A 25,257-nucleotide genomic window follows, 5' to 3' on the forward strand; every position below is an offset into this window, starting at 1 on the left:
TACTATACTGCAATCCAGATTAACTGGAACATTAATGGTTCTGCCTTGGTTGGTGGTTTCAGCATCAGCACTCGCACTATAGCTATTATTGTCATCAAATCCTCCGTCTCTATCCGCAGGAATATTCAATTATTTGGTACTTTTTTCTATGGTTTGGACTTCGCTTGAAGTTGAAGGTTCTAAATTTATATCCGAGTCTTCTATATTTTCATGTATGTTTTTCATCAAAAATGATTCCAGTGCACCGCTAATTTTTTTTGTCTCCTCAGTTTTTGTCTCTTTTATTTTTCTATATTGAAAGCCTGTAAGTCGTTTTCTTTTTCTTTCGGACATTTTGAAATTATCAGTTAAGAACGAAGCCGGGCGAATTTAACAAAATAAATCATAAAACACTTCAAATAAGTTGTCCAAATAATGTTTCGCCACATAATATGTAGCCGTAACGCGTATACGAATGAAATTGCTCTGATCTTGACGTTACTTCGAAATACAGTACCTACTGTGCAAAAGAAACGGGTACACTACTATATTTTACAAACAAAATCGTTTATCAAAAGCGTGTCTAAATTCATGGAATTCTCATCTAAGACTGAACATAAGACATAATAACCCATCTATAAACATAACCATAGGAACAATATTATAACAGAAACTTTACAACCACTTGCTTAAATTCCCGAAACTGCTTTATGACTGTACCTGCAAAAGGGCGGCAGTTCATAAAATAAATAATATTTTCTGACATTTTTTTTAGATTAGGATGAAAAAAATAAGTATACATGATAAATAAAACGCATTTGAGTATTATCACGTACTGGATAATTATTATTGTTTGGAATATTAGAGTTCACAAAATTATCTGAATCATTACTATTTAAATATTTGAATTTATATTCGTTTTAAAAAAGTATTATCATCAGTGGACTGCTTTTGGCCGCCCCTATTGTTGACCGCCTGTGTGCGACGCACACTTGGCACACATGGTAGCGGCGTCCCTGTCTCGGTAAGTCAAGGTTTTTTAACTCCACCTACCAGATCATTGATCATTGAGTAGATTTAATACCTAAATGCTCTTGTTGCCGGTCCTAAGACCGGATAAAGGAGGAAGGTTCTTGGGCGAGATTAGCACTTTAGCCAAGTTAAAAAAAACCTTGTCTTTTTAAAAATATAAAGGGTGTTCCAGAATAAAATTTAGGTTTCAAATGAGCCTTATGCCGACCCTGTGCAATTGAATGAAGTCGTACCACTGCCGTCGCCTCGTAGAATCGTGCGGATTTGTAGAGAATTCATTGTCATTGTCTATTGGGAACATTCCTGTGAATATGTGTCAACGAGTTTTTGCTAGCTTAAGATCCAGATTGGAGCAGTGCCAGGAACAAGACGGTCAACATTTAAAATACCTTTTATTTAAACATTAAAATCCGCATGTCTTTTGATTTTAAATTTTTAATTAAACTTATTTTAACATGTAGAGTAACAGAGTTTCATTTATTCAAAAACTAAATTCCATTACGGAACACCCTTTATATCAGGTTTTCGGTACAGACTATTTATTACATTTTTAAAAGTTGACACTGTCTGATCAACAATGCTGCTAAAATATTTGATCGCGAAGCAGTTGCACGAACAGCTTGATGACTGTGATGAAGTTTCTAGTAGTTTTCCAAAGATCAAGTATGATCTAATTAAGAATGGAGACTACCGCGCCCCAAAGGCATACAAATTCCAGTCAGCAGACTAGTACTCATGAAAATAATCAGAGAAATGTCCCGTAAAATCGATGAAACTTCTAGTAAAACCGATGAGAAATTACAAATTTCTAGAAAGGGTAATTAAGAATTAAAAAATGTTTACAGTAAAATCCATGAATGAACATAGATCCACAACAAAATAGTTACAGAACCTCTCTAAGTACCTATATAAGCAGTACCTATTCATACTTTGAATTCAATTAAGTTGTGATCAAATTCACAATTAGTTCCACGTTTTAGTATACCGCCGAGGGGTGATTTGAAACCGTTGTTTTTGATTTTTATATTCTGATTATGTGCAGAACGATTTGAGAGAGATTGTAGTAAGGGGATGGAGAATATGTATAAGGAGCAACGACTGTCAAACTTAATAAGCAGGGATAAAACAATGGAAAGGGTTGGAAACCTTTCACAATGAACCTCTTGAAGGTCTCAGTCAGATAAGAGGAGAAAAGAAACAAAGCTAGATGTTACTATTCCATATATTAGCGGAAACGTTTCGTTTTGTACTTACAAAACAGCATCAGTCTACAAGAGTAATACTTTTTTAGAAGCATTAGTGAAGTTCTTTAAATTAAAGAAGGTCAATAAGTGACCTCTTATGTTGATAGAAAGGAGAATAATAATGAAAATGTGACTTACGTGAACAGTAATACAATATCGATGGTAATTACAGCTACCAGTGTTACAAATTCCATGGACGGCTATGCTGACAAATGTGGCAGTCCTTGAGAGAGCAAATGCTGCTCGCGGGCTGCTTGATAACATCAAATGTAGAAAGATGGCCTATTTTGGACACGTAGTAAGGGGAGACCGATATAATATTCTTCAACTTATTATGATGTATAAAATCGAAGGACGCAGAGGAATTGGTAGAAAGCAGGCCTCTTGGTTGAAGAATATCAGGGAGTGGACAGGAATGAGGAAAGCTGAGCAACTCTTTAGAATAGGTCAAGACAGAGACAGTTTCGCCATGTTAATCGCCAACGTCAAAGGGACTTGATAGGGCACGTTAAGAAGAAGAAGTGTTACAAAGAATTGGTCAAATTAGTAAAAGTCACATCATGTAATCGTATTAGTAATGTTACAATCACTTTCCTAATTCGTGAAAAATCAGATTTAAACAAGTATATTTGAATTATAAAATTTGCCTTAGTTGATAAATGTCTTAGTTTAAATCTTACATTTTTAGAAAAATCGAAATAAATCAAAGCACCCGGTATTTAGGTATGGAGAAACCTTATAAAAGTATAGCTTATGTTTTACGGACAATTCAAAAATGTCATCAAATATAGTGTGTTCCATAAGAAAAAATATAACTTTGATATACCAATCTTCTTTAGAGCACCCTGTACAATTAACATTATTTTTAAATTGTAGTGTTAATGACTCTGTATAATTCTGTGAAGAAAAAATCTTTAAGTATCTTCACCCTGTATATATATTATTGAAAATTTTTGCAAGATCTGTTTTCATATTATTAGAACTTTACAATTTCACTGTAAATGTTATCTGGACCAGGTGCTCTTTCAGTTTTCATTTTTTCAATGTACGAGTATATTTATTTTCTGATGTTAGAATAGGTAAATTATTATAATTGTTTGTTCACACGTCTGTTGATATTTTTTCCGTGCTGTTTCAGAATAGATTTAGTAGGTATATGTTTTCCATTCGTCCTTTATTTTTTTTTTATGTTGTCAGTACCCTATCATCCCTGCTTGATAGCATGCCACACTGTCTTTTATTTCTATTTCCAGTTAATTCCTTTTTTCTGCGTTTTTTCTATAAGACTTCTATCTCTTCACACGTTTCTAAGCCGCATAATTTCTAATATTTCATCATCCATCCATAGTTTTTTGCCTGTGGATTTGTGTTTTTTTAGATTATCTTATTATTGTCAAATTATTGTTTTTGATTCAGACCACAACTTGTCAGAATCTTCTCTGTCCGTCCAAATTTTTATTTTTAAGTTTTTATGTTTATTAAATTATTAGTAAAATTATCAATATAATGTATATCTACATACTTATATACAGGGGGTTTTTTAGAGGCATAGAAATTTGAAATGGAATAAAACAAAGATGATTTTTATAAATTTACATGACATTTACTTTATTCGAAAAAAAGAATCTCTTGGCATTATAATTTAAATATGATTTCTGGCATATGACCGTCATGGCTGGATCTGACGTAATCTAATCTGGAGGTCCAATTTTCGATCACTTTTTCCAATATTTTTCGCAGTACATCAGTAATAACGTGCCGAATGTTGTCCGGTGCAGTGTTAAATCGTACGATCTTAGAGACCAATTCACGGTCCGAAATGGGAAACTATGCGGTTACCAAACGTTTCCTTCAATAAATCAATTGTGGTACGAGCTGTGTGACATGATGCGCCGTCTTATTGAAACGACAGCTCCTGCACATCATAGTTGTTCAATTGGGGAATGAAAAAGTCAGTAATCATGGTTCTATGGCGGTCAGCATCAACTGTAACGTTCTGGCCAGCATCGTTTTTGAAGAAGTACGGTCCAATTATTTCACCAGACCATAAAGCACAACAAACAGTCAGTTTTTCTGGATGTAATGGTTCCGCAACATACATTTGAGGATTATCTTAACTCCAAATAGGGCAGTTTTGTTTGTTCACGTAGCCATTCAACCAAAAGTGAGCTTCATCGCTAAACAAAACTCGGGTTATGAAAATCGAAATTGAATAAGTTGGATCTTCTAAGCCCAGATCAAAGAAAAGCACTTTATGAAAGATCTTTCCACAAAATCTTTCATAAAGTGGATGGACACGTATTCAACTGCTGTGCACGATGGCAGATAGACTGATTGGGGTCTTCCTGTATGCTACGCTCTACAATAGCAACAACTTTTTCTGTACACACTGTACGACGTGTCTGTGGATGCATATTATCATTTAGAGTAAACGTGGTGCAAAAACGTTTAATGATTAATCGAATTTCTTGCTCTGATGGACTATTATGTTGACCAAAAAAAAAGAAGTACTGCGCGATACGCATTTCAAACAGAACCACAATTTTCAAAATAAATTTGTACAATTTAGAAGCGTTGTTCGGGGGTAAAGTCTATTCATGCTGAAATGCCAAACATAACCTTACGTAAATCTCTTGAGAGCTGTCACAATGGCCGACAGTTAAAAAAGTGTTACGAACTTTACATTTCTATACCTCTCAAAAAACATTCTACTTTTATAAAACAGTCAAAAGTGATTAAAATTTTAATAATTTAAAGTGATTATTTCAGTTTAGAAAGAAGCAGTGTAAGTAATAAAAACAAAAATAAGAACAAAAACAAGTTTATAAAGAAAAATAGTTTTTAAGTGTAAAGAAAAAAGCATTGTATTCTTCCATAATATATAAAGAAAATTATTTGATTAAAAAAAATAAAAAATAAATAAACAAAATTGAAAGACGTAAAAAAAGAAAAAAATGATAAAACACTAAATTTTTAGGGTTGGTGGTTTATAGGGGTGAAACTAGAGGGGGCTTGAAAAAAATTCCCCCCACCGTGCGCCCTTTCTGTTGAATTACTAACATTAACAAATTTCGACAATGTTAATTATTCTTCTTCTTTAGGTACCGTCTCCTCTAAGGAGGTTGGTAATCATCACAGCTATTTTCACTTTTGAGATTGCAGCTTTGAACAAGTCGACGGAACTGCAATTATACCACTTTCTCAGATTGTTGAGCCAGGAGATGCGTCTTCTCCCAATACTTCGTTTTCCCTGCATTATGGTTTGTAGCAACACATATTTATCCCCTCGCATAACGTGGCTGAGATATTGTAACGTTTTTATCTTAATCGTATTCACGATTTCCATTTCCTTTGTCATCTTTCTGAGGACCTCAACATTTGCTATTCGGTCTACCCAACTTATTTTTAATATTCTTCGGTAGGTTCACATCTCGAATGCTTCAAGTCGATCGCTCACCTCTTTCTTAAGGTCCAGGCCTCCACCCCATACAACAGCACCTAAAACATTATGTTAATTATACATAGTTTAAATTCAAATATGGTTGTGTAAATTAATCGATACATTTATCCTCCCTGTATCCCTACAATCTCTTAGTACCGCTCGGGGAATGCATCTCGCGAACCACTAGAGCGCGATCGTCGATAAGAAGGACAGACACAACCCGACAGTGAACCAATGCACATATATTAAATTCGTTTCGTTCGTTGTTTCGTAAAATAGTGTAAACCATGGTAATCAACTTCAATTAACGGTAAACCACACCTAGTTTTACCTGAACATATACATTATTTGATTGTTTATTGCAACCATTTAAAATTTGATGATTATTTGCACCCATTATTTAAAGTCCATTCATCTCGCCAAGACTATCGAAGGAATATAGTTGATGTTAATTATTATTAATTCTCGTAATAGTTTATTGTTTGTTTAAATCACTACATTGGGCCTATCTAGCCGGATTTGAACTCATTTGTTGAAAAAATATTTTTTATATTTAAATTTGAATGGCTGGTTTCGTCTCGTGTCGTATTTTTTATCGTTTTGGAGGTTCATAAAATTCGGGTTAATTAATTTGTGTCTCTTGTTGAAAACTATTAAATTCGAGACTCGAGAATAATTTATCAGCATTTGAAGTGGAGATTTATGGGAGTTTTGAAGTAGAGATTATAGTCGTTTTAATAAAGTATCAAATATCAACTGGTTGATTTCGGAGTTTTAAGCACATTCTTGTACATACTAATTGGAATTTGTTAGACATTTAAAATAGAAAAACTTGAAGATAAGAATAAGAATCTTAAATGAATGACATTCAGGTAATTTTCGATTTAGGTTTTAAAGCTTTATCAGATTCATCTAACCGATCTTTATTTAAAATTAGAGTAGAAGAATTAGACCCAATTCGTGAAGAATTCTTAAAACATCACACAAATATTATTGGTAATATTCTTTCTGTACCAGACGCGGATACAAGGGCTGAAGAAAATGTTCGGGAATTATTTTTGGAACAATTTTATAAAATAAAACTGTTTAGTGCGGAATTATTTGAGTCACAATCTGAAACTCCAGAACCGTTTAGATCGGTAGTAGTTCAACAATCTAACATTCGCTTACTTAAAATAGGGCTGCCTAAATTTAAGAGTGATTTTAAAGAGTTTAGTTAATTTTTAGACTTATATAATTCGGTTGTACATAATAACGCAGGCCTAGTAGACGTAGAAGAGTTATAAGTATTTGAAAGGATGTTTAGAGGAAACTCCACTCAGCTTAATTAAATAGCTATAATTATCAAATTGCTTATGATCTAAGTGTTAAACGCTACACAAATGTTCGTCGTTGTGCGACCGCGCATTGGGATGCGATCATGGGCGTACAGAAAATCTCAGTAGTTAATTCAAAAAATCTGTCTAAATTAGTAGACACCCTTTTAGAAAATTTAGCCGAATTGAAAACATTAGGTCTTCCGACATAACATTGGGACTTTATTATATTATGTTTAATTTACTTTTGTCGAAACTAGACGCGGATTCAGTAAAGTTTTTTGAGTTCGAAAACAAATCGAATAAAATCGATTGAAATACCATCATTTCAAAAAGTGGTACGAGTTTATTGAAACTCAGTACATTGCATATGATAATATGAATAGTAGCTTAAGTGAATCTAAGGCAGGGCTGTGTTCATTGTACCATGATTATAACCTATAATTAAATTTAATTATTATTATCAGTGTTTATATCTACCATCAAGCATATTTATATCTACCCATTTCAGGTATATTTTAGTGTTTGTTAGTGTTGGTGTAAAATGAGTTCTGGAGCGGAAAAAATATTAAATTTAGGACTAAAAGCGGATTTAAGTAATAATGAAACTTTTGTTCCGAATCGGTCAATTTATGTCGATGCAATTGTCCATCATGATGAAGGTAAGTAATTGCTATTAAGAATACTATACTTAAAAAATTTTATGAGTAATAACACACGTATTTAGAATGAAAAATTTTTCAAAATAAGTTGAAACCGTTTTATTTTATGATACATTTCTACAGCGGCGTATCTTTAGTTCCTATTTTTATGTTCCCTTAGCAAATTTAATTAAAGAGACGCATAGGGAAATATAGGGAACAATGAACTGAATACGAACATCAAAATTTAAAATAATTTACCATGCTACAGTAAAAAATTCTAATTCAAAGAAAAGAAAAAGTGCCGTAAATAGTTTTTAAATTATTTTGAATAATTTTTTGATTGTCTATGGTGAAAATGGGTATTCATCATTAACTGTTAATACTTTAACACTAGAAGCACCAGAGCGGTCATTTTGACTGCTTTTCATTTTTGACACTCTGTATTACCTATTCATAAATGTTTTAGAAACTCGATAATCTATGACTTTTCCTAGATCTATTTAAAGATTATAATTTCTCTTTTACAGGTACTTAGCGTAATTACTTTTTAAGATATGGTAAAGTATACCTAGAACTACCATAGCAGTCATTTTGACTGCTTTCTATTTTCGACCCTCATTAATCTAGAGTATTACTCATTCATATTTATTTTACAAAATTTATGATTTGGGACTTTATTATTTACTTGAGGATTATAATTTCTATTTTACAGGTAGGTACTTAGTATAATTACATTTTGAATATATTTATGTTGATGTCTACCTAGAAAAATTCGGTCCTAATGACGAGGTAGTCTAATTTTTGTTCTACTTTTCTGGGAAGTTTTTACTTATTTTATGTATAAAATACATCGAAAATATTTGTTATTATGTAGTTTGAGTATAGTCTTTGCAATTGCATGTTCAATCTGTATTTTGATTAATTTTACATTGTAATTTTTATTATTTCTGCTGCTGTTATCATGTCTCGCCGATATTTGACTCAGCTGGAGCTATTATAGTGTCTACAGAATTTGTCATAAGATGAATCTGTAGCAGAGTTATCTGATGAAGATGTATCCGATAATGAAGTTGACGAGTATGTGCCTAATACAGTTGATCAAGGACATTCATCGGGCAGTGATTCTGAAGGTGAAGTTGAGATTGAGGTGATGCCCAGTACTTCTGCTTCAACTTCGAATGCAGATTTCACTACATCTTCAGAAATGATTACCAACCAGGTAAGAGGAATTCGCAGAAGCAATTTGGAGAATTCTTCCATAGATACCATAGGATGGGAGTTACTTGACAACAATGCTAGTACACCAGGTAAGCAACTATATTATATTAGTAGCTTCTATTTATGTATTCACTTAGGTGTATAATATTTTTGAGCATATTCTTCTTGATGTCACGAATATTGGCGATAATCATGGCAATATTTACCTTATCTGCAGGATGTTCTTCTTCCTGGACCCCGTTTTCCAAATATTTTTCCGATGAGTTTTATCCGTTTTGATATGAGAAATACCAGGTCTGAGCAATTATCAACAGATAAATTTGCACTTGCGTCGGGAATATGGAACCCATTTATAGAAAATTGTATATTATGTTATACACCTGGCGAAAATATAACTATCGACGAACAGCTTTTTTCCGCGAAGGCAAGATGCCCCTTTACCCAGTACATGGCGAATAAACCCGATAAGTTTGGAATTAAATTCTGGCTTGCAGCTGATGTCGAGTCCAAATATTTGTTGAACGGATTTCCTTACCTAGGGAAAGATGAACAACGACCAGCCAATCAACTTCTGGGGGAACATGTTGTTAGCCGTCTAATGGAACCATTTATAAATAAAGGAAGAAATGTCACGACGGATAATTTATTTACGTCCATAAAGTTGGCAAAAGAATTACGAAAGAAGGCTATAAGAATTGTTGGAACAATCAACCGAACAAGAAAGGATATTCCACCGTGTGATGGGTAGCTCTTTCGGGGCGACAGACTCAGTAAAACACAGGTTTGAAATAAAAATAAATCTATTAATTTAGTATATCTACAATAAATAAAAATAAAAAGGAATTCTACGTTGTATATATAATACTTATACAATGAATAAAACTAAAACGAATTCTACGTCCCCGTCTGGATCCCGCGATGAACGAAGTCCTCGGCGAACGTCTATAAAAGAAAAGAAATTAATTAGTACTAATAAGAAACGAAATGGGGGAAATCGATCGCGCGCAGATTTATACTCGCTTTCGCTTCAATTCAGCGAAAGCTCCGAGTACGCTCGCAAACAAAATATTTAGCTGTGCATACCCATGGCAATGTTCAATACACAATACCGACGGGTTCCGCTTGGCTAGGGACAGAGTATGATCCTCAATACGGAAATCTCTCTGTCCGGAATGGCTCGCAGGTTCACTACACCGGCGAGTCAGGGAGCCTAGAGCGCTACAAGACTCTCTAATTCCGCTATTCACACGCCTTAAATAGCCGTTCTGAATCCCACTTGGCCGTCACGTTGTAGAAGTGGATGCGCAAATATTGACACTCCCACGGTTCGAACTGTTAAACGATCAGAGCATCGTTACAACCGTCAGTTAAAAATGTAAAGATGGAATTGTACAAAACAAAAAACACGAAGACTAGACGCTAACGGCGTATCAGGGAAAAGTCAACAAAAATGTTCTAGTGCTGAGTTCTTTACACTCGAATGATATTAAAGTGGGCACAGATAAAAAGAAAAAACCGGAAACCATCATATTCCACAACCAGACAAAATACGGAGTAGACGTAGATCAGATGGCTAGACTGTATTCAACCAAATCTGCTTCAAGAAGATGGCCATTGCAAGTTTTTATTTAATATTTTAGATATGGCAGGAATAAATGCTTGGGTTCTGTATAAGAAAGTTACGGGCAGTCAAATATCTAGGCAGGATTTCCTACTTCAGTTAGCAGAAGAATTGCGAGAAGATCACATGACTAAGGGCAGGACAACATCAACGGATACAAATCCAAGAGATACAAAAAAAACCACCAAATAATAAACGTAAGCAGTGTCAAACAGGGAATTGCAACAAAAATAAAACATTTGAAATTTGTCATATGTAAAAAATTTGTGTGTGGGTCATGTACAAGCAAAATTGAAAAATTTTGCTACTGCATAAATTGTACTTAAATAATTAAATAATTTATTTAAATATATTAAATATGTCTTTTATTATTAGTTATTAACTCAATATAGGTTTTTATCAAATAAAAAAGAATACAAAAACGGCTGGCAATAGAAAATTCTAATATCCGTCATTTTGACCGCCGGTGGTGCTTCTAGGTATGCACAAATGCTGGTGCTTCTAGTGTTAAAGAACAGCCTAGGAAGGAGGTAACTGCTTCTGACTACTCTGACCGTGATAAGGATTATATACCTAGCAATAAGAATACGCAGAACTCATTTTCGGTTAGGTAATATTGTTTAGTTAAGAAATGAAACTAAAATACCTGCCAATATTTTAAGAAGTGATGACATTCTGATTGATGAAAATAGTAATATTGAGAATATCAACGAAATTATTTCTAATTCCCAAGTGATTGAGACCAATATTTACAGCGAACGAAAAACCCCAAAACGAAAACAACTAAAACTTTGAAACAAAAAACATTCGCAAAATGGAAAAAAAAACTGTGGAAACCCGTATGTTACTAGCAAGGGTAACTACGACTACTGACCAGGAAAATCAATGGGTAAACCTTGCAATGATAGTTGTAGGTAATATATATATATATATATATATATATATATATATATATATATATATATATATATATATATATATATATATATATATATATATATTAATATTACTCTTTTTGTTAACATTTTGCAATTATAGGCTCAAATGCAATGCACAAATAGACAAGGAACAGAGACTTCTTATTTTTAAATCTAACTGGAAACTTGGAAACATTGATAGACAACGTGATTTTATAAATAGTTTAGTGGAAGTTGGATATTGCAAAAGAAATATCGTAACAAAAATTCAAGATCAAGAACTTTTATTTTATTATTGAAAATATTCCTCAAAGAGTATATACGACGATGTTTTTACAAACTCTAGGCATAAAAAAAGAGTACTAAATTTTGCAATTAAAAAATGTTTCCCCAATAGTACTACTACTGAACATGATAAAAGGGGCGGCTATGTAACATCAAAAATATCCGATGAATCACTAATATTTTTAAAAGAACATATCAAAAAGATTCTCACTATGGAATCGCATTATTGCCGCAAAGATTCAAAAAGATTTTACTTAGATCCAAAATTCAATATTTCTTCCATGTTCAAACTTTATCAATCAGAGTGCATGGTAAACATAAACAATAAAACTTGTCTTAAAGAATCGTACTACTTGAAGTACTACCGAAAAGTATTTAATAACCATTTTAATTTATCCTTTCATACACCAAAGAAAGATCAGTGTGTGACATGTACTATGAAAAAGCAAATCCTGCAGACAAGCACACGCTACAGCAGAATTACGATTGCCACATACAACTAAAGAACAGGGCAAGAGATGAAAAAAAAATCTGATAAAATTGCCGCTGCGTTAAATGACTCAACCATACATGCCTGTAATTTTCACCTGCAACAGGTCCTGTACGTTCAAACAGATCCGACAAATCCGCTTCTATTTTATAGAACGAAACTTGCTACTTATAATTTTATGATTTTCAATACTGGTAAATGTTTCATGTGGAGTGATATTGAGGTTGGACGTGGGCCCTCCGAAGTAATGTCTTGCTTGTTTCAGGCTTTACCTATTGAAGTAATCGATCAAAAATTTCTTATCTCTGGTCACGGTCAAATGTAATGTGACTCAATGCATACTAGAATAGAAACCGCGGCCAAAAATATCCCTGTATACTTGCCACATACATGAACTATTGCAAAGAACGCAAAAGGAAATGCTCAAAAATATGAAGTTTATACAACACCTGACCTTACCTTTAATGATTGGAAACCCCTTGCAAAACTTATAATGGTTAATCGAAACAAAGCTGAAAATGGAACTGATTAATTGGCGTGGCATTAAGTGGATTCGTTATGAAAAACGTAATCCTTTTGTGATGCACGTTAAAACCTATTTAGACGAAGAAGTATTTCACAAAATATTGATTGTTCCCCGTAGGGGTCGAAGAGTTACGTCCACAATGAAAAATTGTTTCAAGCCTTTTTTATGCATGTACTTCAGGTTGAGGTTCAGTGCTTCTTTCAGGTTGTTGGGTATCTTGAATATCGCCTTGGCTGAGGTGTACTCTGGGCATTCTATTATTATATGGTTGACTGTGAAAGGTGTTTGGCATCTTTGGGACATTGGTAGTGGTTGTTTGGGAGATTATGTAGCCGTGCGTAAGTCGTGTATGCCCAAGCCGGAGTCTGCTGATAATTACCTGGTATTTTCGTTTTGGTGGTATAGGAAGATTTTTTGAAGATACGTCTGGTTTGATGCTTTTAAGATTTGTGTTTGTTTGATCCCATATTTCTTTTCAAGCCTTTGTTTGAAGAAAAAATCGGTTGCCTGTAAAGTCGGTTTTACGGGCGAAGATTTTACGTGACAACGTCTTTTTTATATATTATTTTATATATTATATATTATTATTTTATATATTATTTATATTTTATATATTATTTATTTTATATTATATTATTGATCTTATTATTTTCTACAAAATTTATTTGAAAATTTTTTCGATATATCAATTAGTTGCGGAGATATCGATCATTGAAGTTATTTGTTTGCTACCAGTATTTTATATATTTATTTTTTTCAGTTATAAAAAATGACTATCTCCGTATGGTCACATGTATTTGCCTACATATTAAATAATAATAAGTACAGATAATGTTATGTGACGTTCACTTCTGATTATATATATTTTAATATTTTTAATTTTAAAGAATCAATTTGAAAATCAAAACACTTATTCAGATCGAAGGTTCAAATTTTTGCTAAATAAATTTGAAATTAATTAAAATTTGTAAATGTAAATGGTAAAGTTGAAAATTAAAACATTTACTAAAATTGGAATTTGAAATTCTTGCTAAACACAGTTAAATTCTAACTCCGCGCGTGGTGATTGGTCGGTTTAGTTCGTTTGTTTGGTCGCCCTGTTTTGACAGGTTAGAAGTTATAATTTGTTATTTTAAATGTTTGACTAGCAATACGCGCTGTTTCTTCTCAATCGACTGAATTACGATTGATTGCAGAGTGATTTAAACTAATAATTTACTTAACACTATCAACATTTGTCAATAGTATGACATAACCTATAAACTCAGTTTCTCAACTTTTGTGTCAATCTAACAATTAATCAAAGTTTACGATAATGAAATATTAGTGTACAATTATTTACCTTTATTGTTGTAGTTGTTGTAAATGACGAATCTAAGCACTCCACATTTTCACTACAGACACAGCTGACGATACTTTTAACGATTTTCAACTTTAGCGATTCAACGCGCCTAATTCTCTAGTGCCGCGCGCAGCGGACCGATCATGTTTGAGTGGGAGAGAGACGCAAGGCATTCGCCGGTCCGGCGGGCCTCTCTCTCGTTCGGCGACTCACTGTAACAGACGTGAGCGGGCGTTACACTTTTTCTTAAATGACTCCGAGCCACAACCTAATTTAAGACGTTGTCACGTCAAAAAGAATAACAGCTGTAAAACTTCAAAACCTAAAAGAAATCAGAAGTGCCGCAAATTTTCCCGACGATTGCAGAGCCTTTTATATATTTAATTGGAGATCGAAATATTGAGGACGAGACGGTATTACCCGATATAAATGACCAAAAGCTAAATTTTTTTTTAAATATTTATTTTACAAGAAGTTTACACCGTTGTTTATTTATTACTGATTTTTATAAATTTTACTGTAGTTGTAATATTGTAGATGTATTCATTTTTCAATTTAAAAATAAAGTTAAGTTCCAGATGTAGCTACGTGCATTTTATTACGAAAAACCCTCCCCAGACGAGTAATTTAAAGAACTATTTATTATTCTTATATCTACAGTGTTTGTCAGTATTACTACCTAATATTTTATAGGGAAATAATTCGATTTGAAAGGCCTAATTTAATCGACGGGGTTAAACTTAAAATTTCGTTTAATCGAAAACGACGGTTTTGTAGTTAGCCACTTTTGGAACCAGGCCATCGATATGATTTCAACGAAATAAATATATTTTAAACAGTTTATTTGTATTTTTTTAATATTAAACTTATTTTAATACTTACTGTTTTCCAAAAAAGTTCTTAAAATAATACCAAGAATTAAAAAAAAGTAAGGCAAAAATATGAGGTGTTTCACAGCTACATCGTTTCGTAAACGTCACCCATCCAGATTATAACCGCGTTCGACACTATGTGACAATAGAATAAACTTGATACAAAATTACTTATTTTGGCAGAGTGTAGAAATAATATTAAGATTATTTTTTAATCTTCTTTTCATCATATTTTATTATTCCTATTCCCAAAGAATACTAATCCAAATACACAAAAATGATAATAAAAATAATATATTTACTAAATTTAACTATATAAAACACATCCACCGGGATAACAGCCAATTCGTTATTATTACATTGACAGTAGTAGGTATCAATAGTCATTTAATATTTTGATTTAACTTGTTTGAAAATGAATCATGACGCACTGGAAAAGATAGAGTGGACTCTATTGATTAATCTAAGATTAACCGCAGTTAGAAATTAGGCGCAGTTTATTTAACGCAATTCAATTCAACACAATTTCATTACATGTTTTGTGTAGGTCAATTACCTTCTCTAGTTTTGTTTTAGACTCACCCTGAAACATTCTTTCGGAGTCTCTTCACCATTTTGAGTGTATTCACTGGACTCCTTTTGGAGTGACAGAATACTTATCTGGCATTCTTTGAGAGAATTCTATAGAGCCTCGATATTTCTGCAGTCAGTTACATCTCATCGCAATGTCTTCTCCAGGATTCTCTTTTTGCCCTAAACTGAGCCTTCCTTCACCTCCTTTGGTACTTCCTACAGCTTGTTCGAGTTCTGATGGATATTTTGCATCCACAACTATAGTATCAATAATAAATTTCTAAAATAACCTACGATTTGCTTATATATTGATATCTTTTGGGATTAATCTAAAGAATATTGAGACAATAAATTGATTTTACAGATTTTATATTTCACAAATTAATGTGTTAACATGTAATTTATTTAATACAAAAACTCAAGTCGTGATTTTTTGTTTTAAAAAATGTAAATTATAGGTTAAAATATAAAACATAACTCTACCTATTCAAATAGTAAGAAATTAAATCTACAATAGGATCTATTACTAAATAAAATTAGAAGTCGTCTGGTGTATGCCATGCAATTCTTTCTTCATAGAATTTAATGACCACCTGTGGGCATTTCAAATTAGCTTGTTTTGCATACACTAAATCAGTATCATCAGTACCCTTCCATTTCATCAAGAACATCAATTGACCACTTGTGTCAGATGCTCCAATAATTTTATCAGCCTCTAAACCTTTGTCAAATGCTGACTTCTCTTTGTCCTTAGGTTTAGCACCCTTTTTTTCCTTATTGTCAACTTTTTTGCTCTTTTTCGGATCATCATCATCAGAATCATCAGCTTTCTTCTTAGATTTCTCTTCATCTTTTTTTCCTCGACTTTCAGTTTTCTTTTTTGGTGCATCATCTTCGTCAGAATCATCTGAAATGGCAGCTTTGCGAGATTTGGGACCACTTTTTCTTTTCTTTTTCTTTTTTTCATCGTCTGAATCAGAATCTTTATCTTTTTTCTTTGACTTTTTTGACTTCTCATCTTCTGAATCAGAACCTTTATCTTTTTTCTTTGACTTTTTTCCTTTATCATCATCAGAATCGGCATCTTTTGATTTCTTTTTGCTCTTTTTGTCATCATCTGAGTCATCTATTTTTGATTTTTTAGAACTGGGTTCACTCTCAGACTCTGGTGATGGGGAACGACCTTTCTTTTTCTGAAAAGAAATAAACCATTATTTTGTTTTTTATTTTAATCATTTCAGATTACAATTAGTAGTGGTAGTAAACGATATATTTTGAGGTTCATAAAATGAGTATTCACTATTTTAAAATTGCAAGATTCAAAGGACACATAAAATGTAAGTTTTTACTTGTGTTTAAAAGCACCTAGTAAAACTTTATTTTTACACTGAGCATCAGAGAAAACAGGCCATCCAGAAAATTTAGGAAATAGAGAAAGCAACACACATTATTGAAATGGGTGATACTTGCCTTTTTTGACTCATAATTCAATTATTGTTAACTGTAATGATACATCAAAATTTTCAAAAAATTTATTACTTTTTCTGGCCTGCGTAGCGCAAGCGGTAGGATGCTCGCCTCGCAAGCCGGTGGTCCGGGGTTCGAATCCCACCGCCGGCAAGAACATCTAGACATTTTAAAAATGTCTATAGGCCCCAGGTTGACTCAGCCTGAATAAAAATGAGTACCTTGGGTAAAACCAGGGGTAATAATAGACGGTTGAAGCGTAGCACTGGCCATGTTACCTTCCTTGTATACCGTAGGCCCTAGATATAGCAGACTACCCTGCTATACTCCCAAAGCCGCGACAGCGGTATAAAACGGGAGACTACTACTTTATTACTTTTTCAAAGGTTTTCTTGTTTTCCATTTGTTACTAATGATTAATGTCAGGTGATGTGCTACAAGAGTAACTGACTCAATATACAATAGATTTAATTTGATAAAAAAATTTCTTAAATTTTGTGGGTTGCCCATTTTCTCTGATATGCAGTATATAAGATAGTTAGTTTTCACTGAGACATAACAATAATTTTATTAACACAGAGAAATCCCACCAGAGCTCAATTCATTTGATACTTTAGGTATCTGGGATGAGTGAACTTCCCCTTAGGTGGAATGAGAGCTACCTAGGGGAAAAATCTGGATTTTATTGATAATATACCATTAAAATTCATTTTTTGTAGAGTTTGGAAAATTTCATACTCATGCTTCAATTATTCTTAAAAAACTTCAGTATAGATTTTCAAGATCAACTTCTTCAGATCTACTTATAGAATATTATCTAAATTGTGATACAGAATAATTTTAAAAAAGTGGTATTATGCTTTCAAAGCTCTTTGTCAGTGTCAAAAATGGGATAATATTGGTTCCAGAAGTTAGAGTTTCAAATACACCAAAGAGTGCATAATATCAATCAGCAATGGGTAGTATACAATGCATTAAGACTGGGCAAAATGAATCAAAAAATGGAAGACATACATATGATGTCGAAAAACACTTTATTTTAATTTCCCATGTTAAAACAAATGATTAAATAAATTAAGACAGTTGCTGGTAAAAAAAATATTAATTAGTAACCATTTTAACACATTGCCTGCCACGTCACCCAAAATTGACTGACAGAAATTTTTTGCTGTTGGTCATGTTGGTCATATATGAGTGACAACATTGTTTCACTGGGGGCCACAGGCATTTTCTAATAAAGTTCGTGGGAGGCCACAGCAAAAAATTATTGCATGATAAAAAACTAATAGGTATTTGTATCTTAATTTACAATTTGGGTACTTGTTCACTTTGTTGAAAAAATATGATGTCCAAGCAAAAGTCTCAAAAGTATTTGACAGAGCAACAATTGGAAGCTGCTTTATTAGAAAGTGATGAAGATGATCAATTACAATACAGTGAAAGCAGTACAGGTAGTGCCAATGATAATTTTGGGTTAGATGATTCAGACGAAGATTGGCTTCCCTCTGAAGAAGAACCCAGCAATGATAGTATTGAAACATTACTACATTATATGCAAGAGGAGGAAGAAAGAGAAGAGGCAGAAAATGAAGATAAAGAGGCTTTAGAAATAAATGTTCTAGAACCAGAAAATAAAAATGATCCTCACAGTTATAATCTCCAGTGGTCAGAATATACAGGATGTCATAAAACTTTTTCTTTTCAAGGTAATATGAATATAAGTAATTTTCTGAATGAATAAATCAATTATAATTTTTTAGGGCCTTCTGGACTAAAAATTGACATCCCTGAATATATAACAGCTTATGAGGCATACTGCTTGTTTGTAAATGATGAGATTATAATTAATATTGTGGAATTTACAAATAAATATGCAGCAAGGGTAATCGAGAACACTAGCATACAACGTGGGTCAAGATTAACAAAATGGATTCCTACGAATAGTACTGAAATAAAAAAATTTCTGGACCTCACTTTATGGATGGGTCTGGTAAAGATATGAAAGATTCAAGCTTACTGGTCTACCAAGAGTATTTATAATATTCTCCTGACACCTAAAATAATGTCTCGAAACAGATATGAATTGTTGCTGAAGTTTATACATTTTACAGATCCAGAGACACCTACTATAAGTCGTATTGATAAACTCAAATCTTTGGTTGATGAAAAGAATACAAATATCAAAATGTGTACACCTCAGGTGAGAACTTTGTTATTGATGAAACTTTGGTACCATGAGGTGTACACCTCAGGTGAGAACTTTGTTATTGATGAAACTTTGGTACCATGAGGTAGATTAATTTTTATCAATATATTCCCAATAAAGCCCGCCGATATGGGATAAAATTATTCAAACTTTGTGTAACAAATGGATATACCTGGACTACGAGCATTTCTGAAGGCAATGCAGAAACATTGACACAAATTTAGGTTTGGGTCATCATGTGTGTCTAAAATTGTCGCACGGCCTTCTAAATCACGGTTGTACGTTGTTTGTTGATAACTTCTACACTAGTTACCCCTTGGCTTTATCGCTCTTAAATCAAAATACGCATTTAATCGGTACTGTTAGGACCTTAAGAAAACATTTTCCAAAAGAAGGTATCATGAAAAAGCTGAAGAAAGGTGAATCTGTAAGTAGAGAAGACGAAAATGGAATAGTAATTCTAAGTAGCGAGATACTCGTGATGTAAAATTACTGTCTACCAAACATGCTCCTGACTTGATTGATACTTCACAAAATAAAGAGAACACAACCACATCGACACCATCAACTAGTAAACAACTTAAGAAAAAGAAGAGAAAGGAAACTAAAATAAAACCCAAGTATGGTAGTAGCTTACCATCGGGGAAAATCTGGCATAGACATATCTGAACGCATGTCTTATGCGAAAACTTTAAGAAAAAGGGGTAAAGTGGTTTAGGAAGCTGGCCATGGAATATCTCCTCGGCATTAGTATTGTCAATGCTTACCTGGTAATGAAAATGGTTTCCAAGAAAAAGAAGATGCAAATACGAAGGTTCAGAGAACAGCTGGTTCTGTTAGACATAGAACCAAGAGAAGAACCTATAAAAAAAACAGGACATGCATTGACCAAAGACAAAAAAATTCGTCATATTTGCAAGCCTTGTTAGACATTTGATTGGTTCTCTAGGAAGATCGGAAGCCAGAAAGAAAGTGAAAAAAGTAATGACTTATTGCTGTGGGTATCCTGATCAACCTTATATGTGCATGGACTGCCTTAAAAATATTCATAAGTAATAAATTTATATTTTTCTGTTTGTTTCATTTTTATATGGCAAAAATAAAAACTATTTTTTTATTTTAATTTTTCATGGAAAAATATTTCTTGGAGCGCCACCAATGTTTTAATGAAGTATCACTGGACCCCACAACAACAAAATTGCTTCCATATATTCCAAAAATCTATATACTTTCACGTAATTTTGAGTGATAGAAGGGTATTCAAAATCTATTGTGTCATGTCATATATGATTGACATAACCTCACCATAAAAATTTCAGTCATGGCCTCCAAGAATTGAACAACTTTTTTGGTGTGGCGCCCCATGAAATTTTTTGAGAAAGGCGTGTGGCAGGCAATGTGTTAATTACAAATCAAACTAATAAAAATAACAACTAATATATTTTACTAAACTAAAAGATAGGTTATGGCAGAAAACAATTATTGTGTGTGGAGTTGGTAAAATGGTTAGACCAACGTCTATTGACCAGCAGATTAGTGTTCAATTCCCACCAGAGATTACCCTTTTTTGGACTTGATGAAAAAATAATAGAAATTATGATATATATTAAAAAAAATTAAATATTAAATATTAGGTAACAAGTTTTCAACAAAAACTTATTTGCAATATATTCTCATTTCATTGTAATAAAACAGGAACTCAAAAAAATTCAAATTCAATTCAAAATTTAAATACAATCAAATCAAATTTTATATTAAATTAAAGCTAATTTTTTTCTTAATACGATAAGTTTGCCTGAGAAAAAATGGTCAAAAATTTGGGGTTTCAGCTGTTAAAAACACGAGGAATCAAGAGAAAATAAGACAGCTAGCATGCAACACTACTGGTTTGAAGTCCAGTTGTGTGTTTTTAAATCATGCGTCCATTGATATATAATAATATACATATTATCACTTGTCAAATAAGTGTCGTTATGCTGTAACTCTATTTTAATTTACGTATGATATCACGCATTTTTAAGAGCTGGCAAATCTAGTTTTTGACCATTTTTCTCAGGCAACCATATATCATATTAAGAAAAAATTAGCTTTAATTTGATATAAAAACATGTATATACAGTCTGTCCCAAACCCTTCTTTCAGTGCGTCACTAATTTTGACATAATATAGGATTTTAAGAATGTAGAAAATTATTGCATGTCATTTTAGTTAAATTTGACAGTTGCAGGATCGTAATCCCTCTTTTTCTAATTGAAAATAATTTAATAATTTAAATATTAGTCTTTGTTCTTTCTCGATATATCTCGGCATATTTAAAATATTTTTATGACAATAAATACAAAATTAAATTTTCACTGTAAAATGTCTGATAATACTAACCTGGAATGACAATTATTTTATCAGTTGACGTTGTGAAAGTACTGTCAAGATCGAGACCTTCTGCGTCAAATTATATATGCGCATCATCGATTGGATATCTTTTTAGCGTATTCTAAACTCCAACCAATTATACACCCGTAAGTAGAATTAGCTTTACGATAAATAATTTTCTAAGTTCTATGTATAATAATCACAGACTCACGTTTTTTTCTGTCACTTCTAGCTTAATGTGTTATAGAGAATTCGATCAACTATGACGCACTGAAAGAAGGGTTTGGGACGAACTATATGTCATGAGCAGCGTATTTTATTTAAAAAAATAAATTAACGAAATAAAATATTTGTCAAAAACTAATTACTATTAATTGAATTAAAAATATTCACAGGGCAACCTATTATCAATTAATATATTTTCTTAATTTTAAATGTGTGTAAAAATGTGAGTTTGATGAACTATGTTATGAACAAATAACTAGACCTGAATTATTACTTCACAGGCTGCACATTCTAAAATATTACTGGGGGGCATAGATTTTATATCTTCTCTTTCTTTGTCACTTCCCCTTTCAACTACACTGTTGCACCACCTTGTTAATTTTCAACCTCTATAAAAATTATTTCCATAAATACATAAATTAATTAGACCAAAGACTGGGGTCCTTTGAGGCTCAGTAATAATTTACATTATCGGTACTAGAAGAGTTCTTCTAGTAATCAATTTGATTACCAATATATTGTACATTTTGGTGTATTACAGCAATTCCTTTATATAGAGAACATTAACAATCTCTAGTTTTTTCTTCAAACATGTCCTCTTCTATTGCCTATTCTTTTTTATAGAGGTTTATGTGAATCTATTTATAACCAATCCACTGGACCAAAAAATCTAGTTTAAGTATGTGAACATTTTTTTAGAATGAGGAGCATATAGCACAATATATATAAAACAGTTGTTTAACAGTTTAGAAAATTGTTTTTGAAATATAAAAATATATACATCCCCTTTCAGATTATCTTCATCTTTCAGGATTTTTTAAATATGGCTTCATTAAAAAATAAACATTTCAAAACAATTTTTATTTTTTTATATTGTTATACACATAATGAAACATTTTTAAAGATGCAAACTATATTGTTTCTGAATACAAAATATGGTATTTCCTTTTCTTTAATAAATTATAAACAAAAATTAAAATCCATCACCCAAGTTGAAAACTGGAATTCAACACACTACTTAGTGAATTAAAGAATGACTAATGTTATAAGTTGGTGGTAAATGAAAACATCTATGTGAATATGTTATCACCACTACTTACCTTTTTTTCTTTTTCTTTGGTAGATGAATTGTTTGACTCTACAGAAGAAGTAGAATTATCTCTGGTCCTTTTCTTTTCTTTCCCAGCAGCTTTTTTACTTTTACGATTTCTCTCAAACTCAGAAATAAGTTCAGGACAATCTAGATTGTCCTCAGGCTCCCAAGTGTTGTCGTCTTCTGAATAACCTTTCCATTTAAGATAATACTCTACTTTTCCATCTACAACTCTCCTATCAATAATTTTTTCTACAGAGTACTCCTCTTCACTTTCACTCTCCTCTACCTTCTTTTTGCCCATTGCCTAAAAAATTATACATATTTTGTAATAATTTTAATAACGTTCTTAAAATTTTAAAAAACTGGTTAAATGCCAGGTGCTTTTTCCATAAACTCAAAATATTGTTTGTCTACCCAAATGAGTAAAGTTTTTAAAAATATCTAACGAATTGCATTGGAGAACAAATATACTGATTAAGTTTTATTTAAATAGCTACAATAGAATCATAAGGATATTTTAAAAGAGGACTAATTGTAGAAAATTATATGGACATTACTTTTAATTTTGATAGTATTTGATTCCACTCCATATTATTGTTAATATTTGATAATGCTTAGTTTGTGAGTAGTAAGCCATCAATTTATAAAATTTTATTATATGTTAATGTTTTTTTGAAGTTATGTGTTCTTGTAAACAGTACTACAGACAATTGTCATTTTGTACATTTTCTGGCTCAGTTTTTAGTGTTAACACTAAAGCCTGAGGACAATCCTACGTAAGTAGCCAGGACTTGTTCTGACACTTACATAGCTGAGATCAATAGCTTTATGTGCCCTCTCAAGCATGGTGGCTCACGTTAAATTGGACATTAAAAAAATTTCTGTTTGGCAATCCAGTACCTAGGTACTGAGCTATGACTTCCACAGTATTGATCTCAAATGTAAAGTTCTCACATCAATAGTGTAATTAATACAAGATTAGGCCGTATTGAAAAATGTGACAGTAATAAATACATTCATATTTGTTTCCTATTTATCCTGGGTATCAAATAGAGAAAACTGATTGGATTAACTAAATTGGAAAAAGTAGTATAAGCTTAAGTGCCTTACATTTATTTGCTTGGGTATAATTCTACTCATATGCAGTATGGTACAGGAAGTTTAATACTACTCTTACTGTGTGTTTATCAGTATGTAATGTAAGCATTGTAATGCAGTGTTCCCACTTTTATTGCTATTAATATTTTATTTTTAAAAATATTTTAATCAAAGGTCTAAACAATTCTGTTATAAAGAACTTTAAAGAATCCATATTAAAAACATTCATAAAAATGTTTGTGAATGTGATACTTTTACAAAACACAACTAATGTCGGTTCTAACAGATGAAGTAGATTGTAGGAGTCTACTTTTCTTGTTAGAACCCAATATAATAGAAACACAGGCACAGTAGTCCTACATAGCTTCAACTGCAGCTATGGAAACAAGAAATGATTTGTATGTGTGTCTGTATACTAATAGTATATTAATAATTTATTGCTTAGCTATATATCGTTGGGTTATTGTTATGAAGAGTACACAAACTAAAAAGAGCAATTTATAATATAAAAGAAGTAATTTTTAAATTCTTTCAATTTTTTTCCCGGGGAAGTGACTACATACTACGATATTATGTCATTCAAATTTAAATTTCTATTCAAGAAATGTCTATAAATTACTGCAAGTCAGAATAAATAAATAATGATATACGACAAATACTGAACATACAACAGAACAGGAATATACAAGAGCAGGAACCTACAAAAAAAAACTAGGCATTCTTATTTAATAAGCACCAGTATTTATAGACGTATAGTGTACATTTTACAAACAGATGAAAACATGAATTTCTTGCCTTTGAGTTCAGGTTTATTTCGATTTCAATTAGCACTACGTTTTTAGTTACAAGAATATTTATAAAATGCTTATTCAAGACTCATGCAAAAGTTGTGGCAAAATTTGAGATAACCGATTAAAATGGTATTATCAAAATTTTAAATTAGTGAAGAGGTATACTATATACCTTAAAACAACTTTATAAATTACTTACAATGAATTTCTTAAAATAGTAATATGCACTAAACACACAACAACAGAACTGGACCTGAGCAAATAGAAATAGACGCCGAAACTTAACAAAATGGCGGTGGCGGTACAATATATTCGTTGGTTTCTAAAAGCGCCAAAATAATGCCAACCAACAGAAATGACAGCTGTTGACTTTCCCAGTTTATCGTAGTGCTTATGTTAATAAAAAATAAAATAGGGGGTTTTTACAAAAGTGCAAGAATATAAAAAATGTATATAATTGTTAATAGCAGTAAATTGCCATTATATTACATTCAAATTAAACT

The 25,257-nt window shown here is 32.2% G+C and overlaps 1 protein-coding gene across 1 annotated transcript; it reads right to left on the reverse strand.

The window, feature by feature from the left end:
* Nucleotides 1–15,853: 15,853 nt before the first annotated feature.
* LOC140445505 (chromobox protein homolog 3-like) lies at nt 15,854–25,114 on the reverse strand. The gene is made up of 3 exons (XM_072537559.1): nt 24,954–25,114; nt 22,870–23,169; nt 15,854–16,694 (listed from the first exon to the last, which is right to left on the reverse strand). Exons 2-3 carry the CDS (start codon nt 23,164–23,166, stop codon nt 16,038–16,040), a joined length of 954 nt encoding a protein of 317 aa, XP_072393660.1. The 5' UTR covers nt 23,167–23,169; nt 24,954–25,114; the 3' UTR covers nt 15,854–16,037.
* Nucleotides 25,115–25,257: the final 143 nt, after the last annotated feature.

This window comes from Diabrotica undecimpunctata, chromosome 7, assembly GCF_040954645.1.
Source record: "Diabrotica undecimpunctata isolate CICGRU chromosome 7, icDiaUnde3, whole genome shotgun sequence".
Lineage (NCBI taxonomy): Eukaryota > Metazoa > Arthropoda > Insecta > Coleoptera > Chrysomelidae > Diabrotica > Diabrotica undecimpunctata.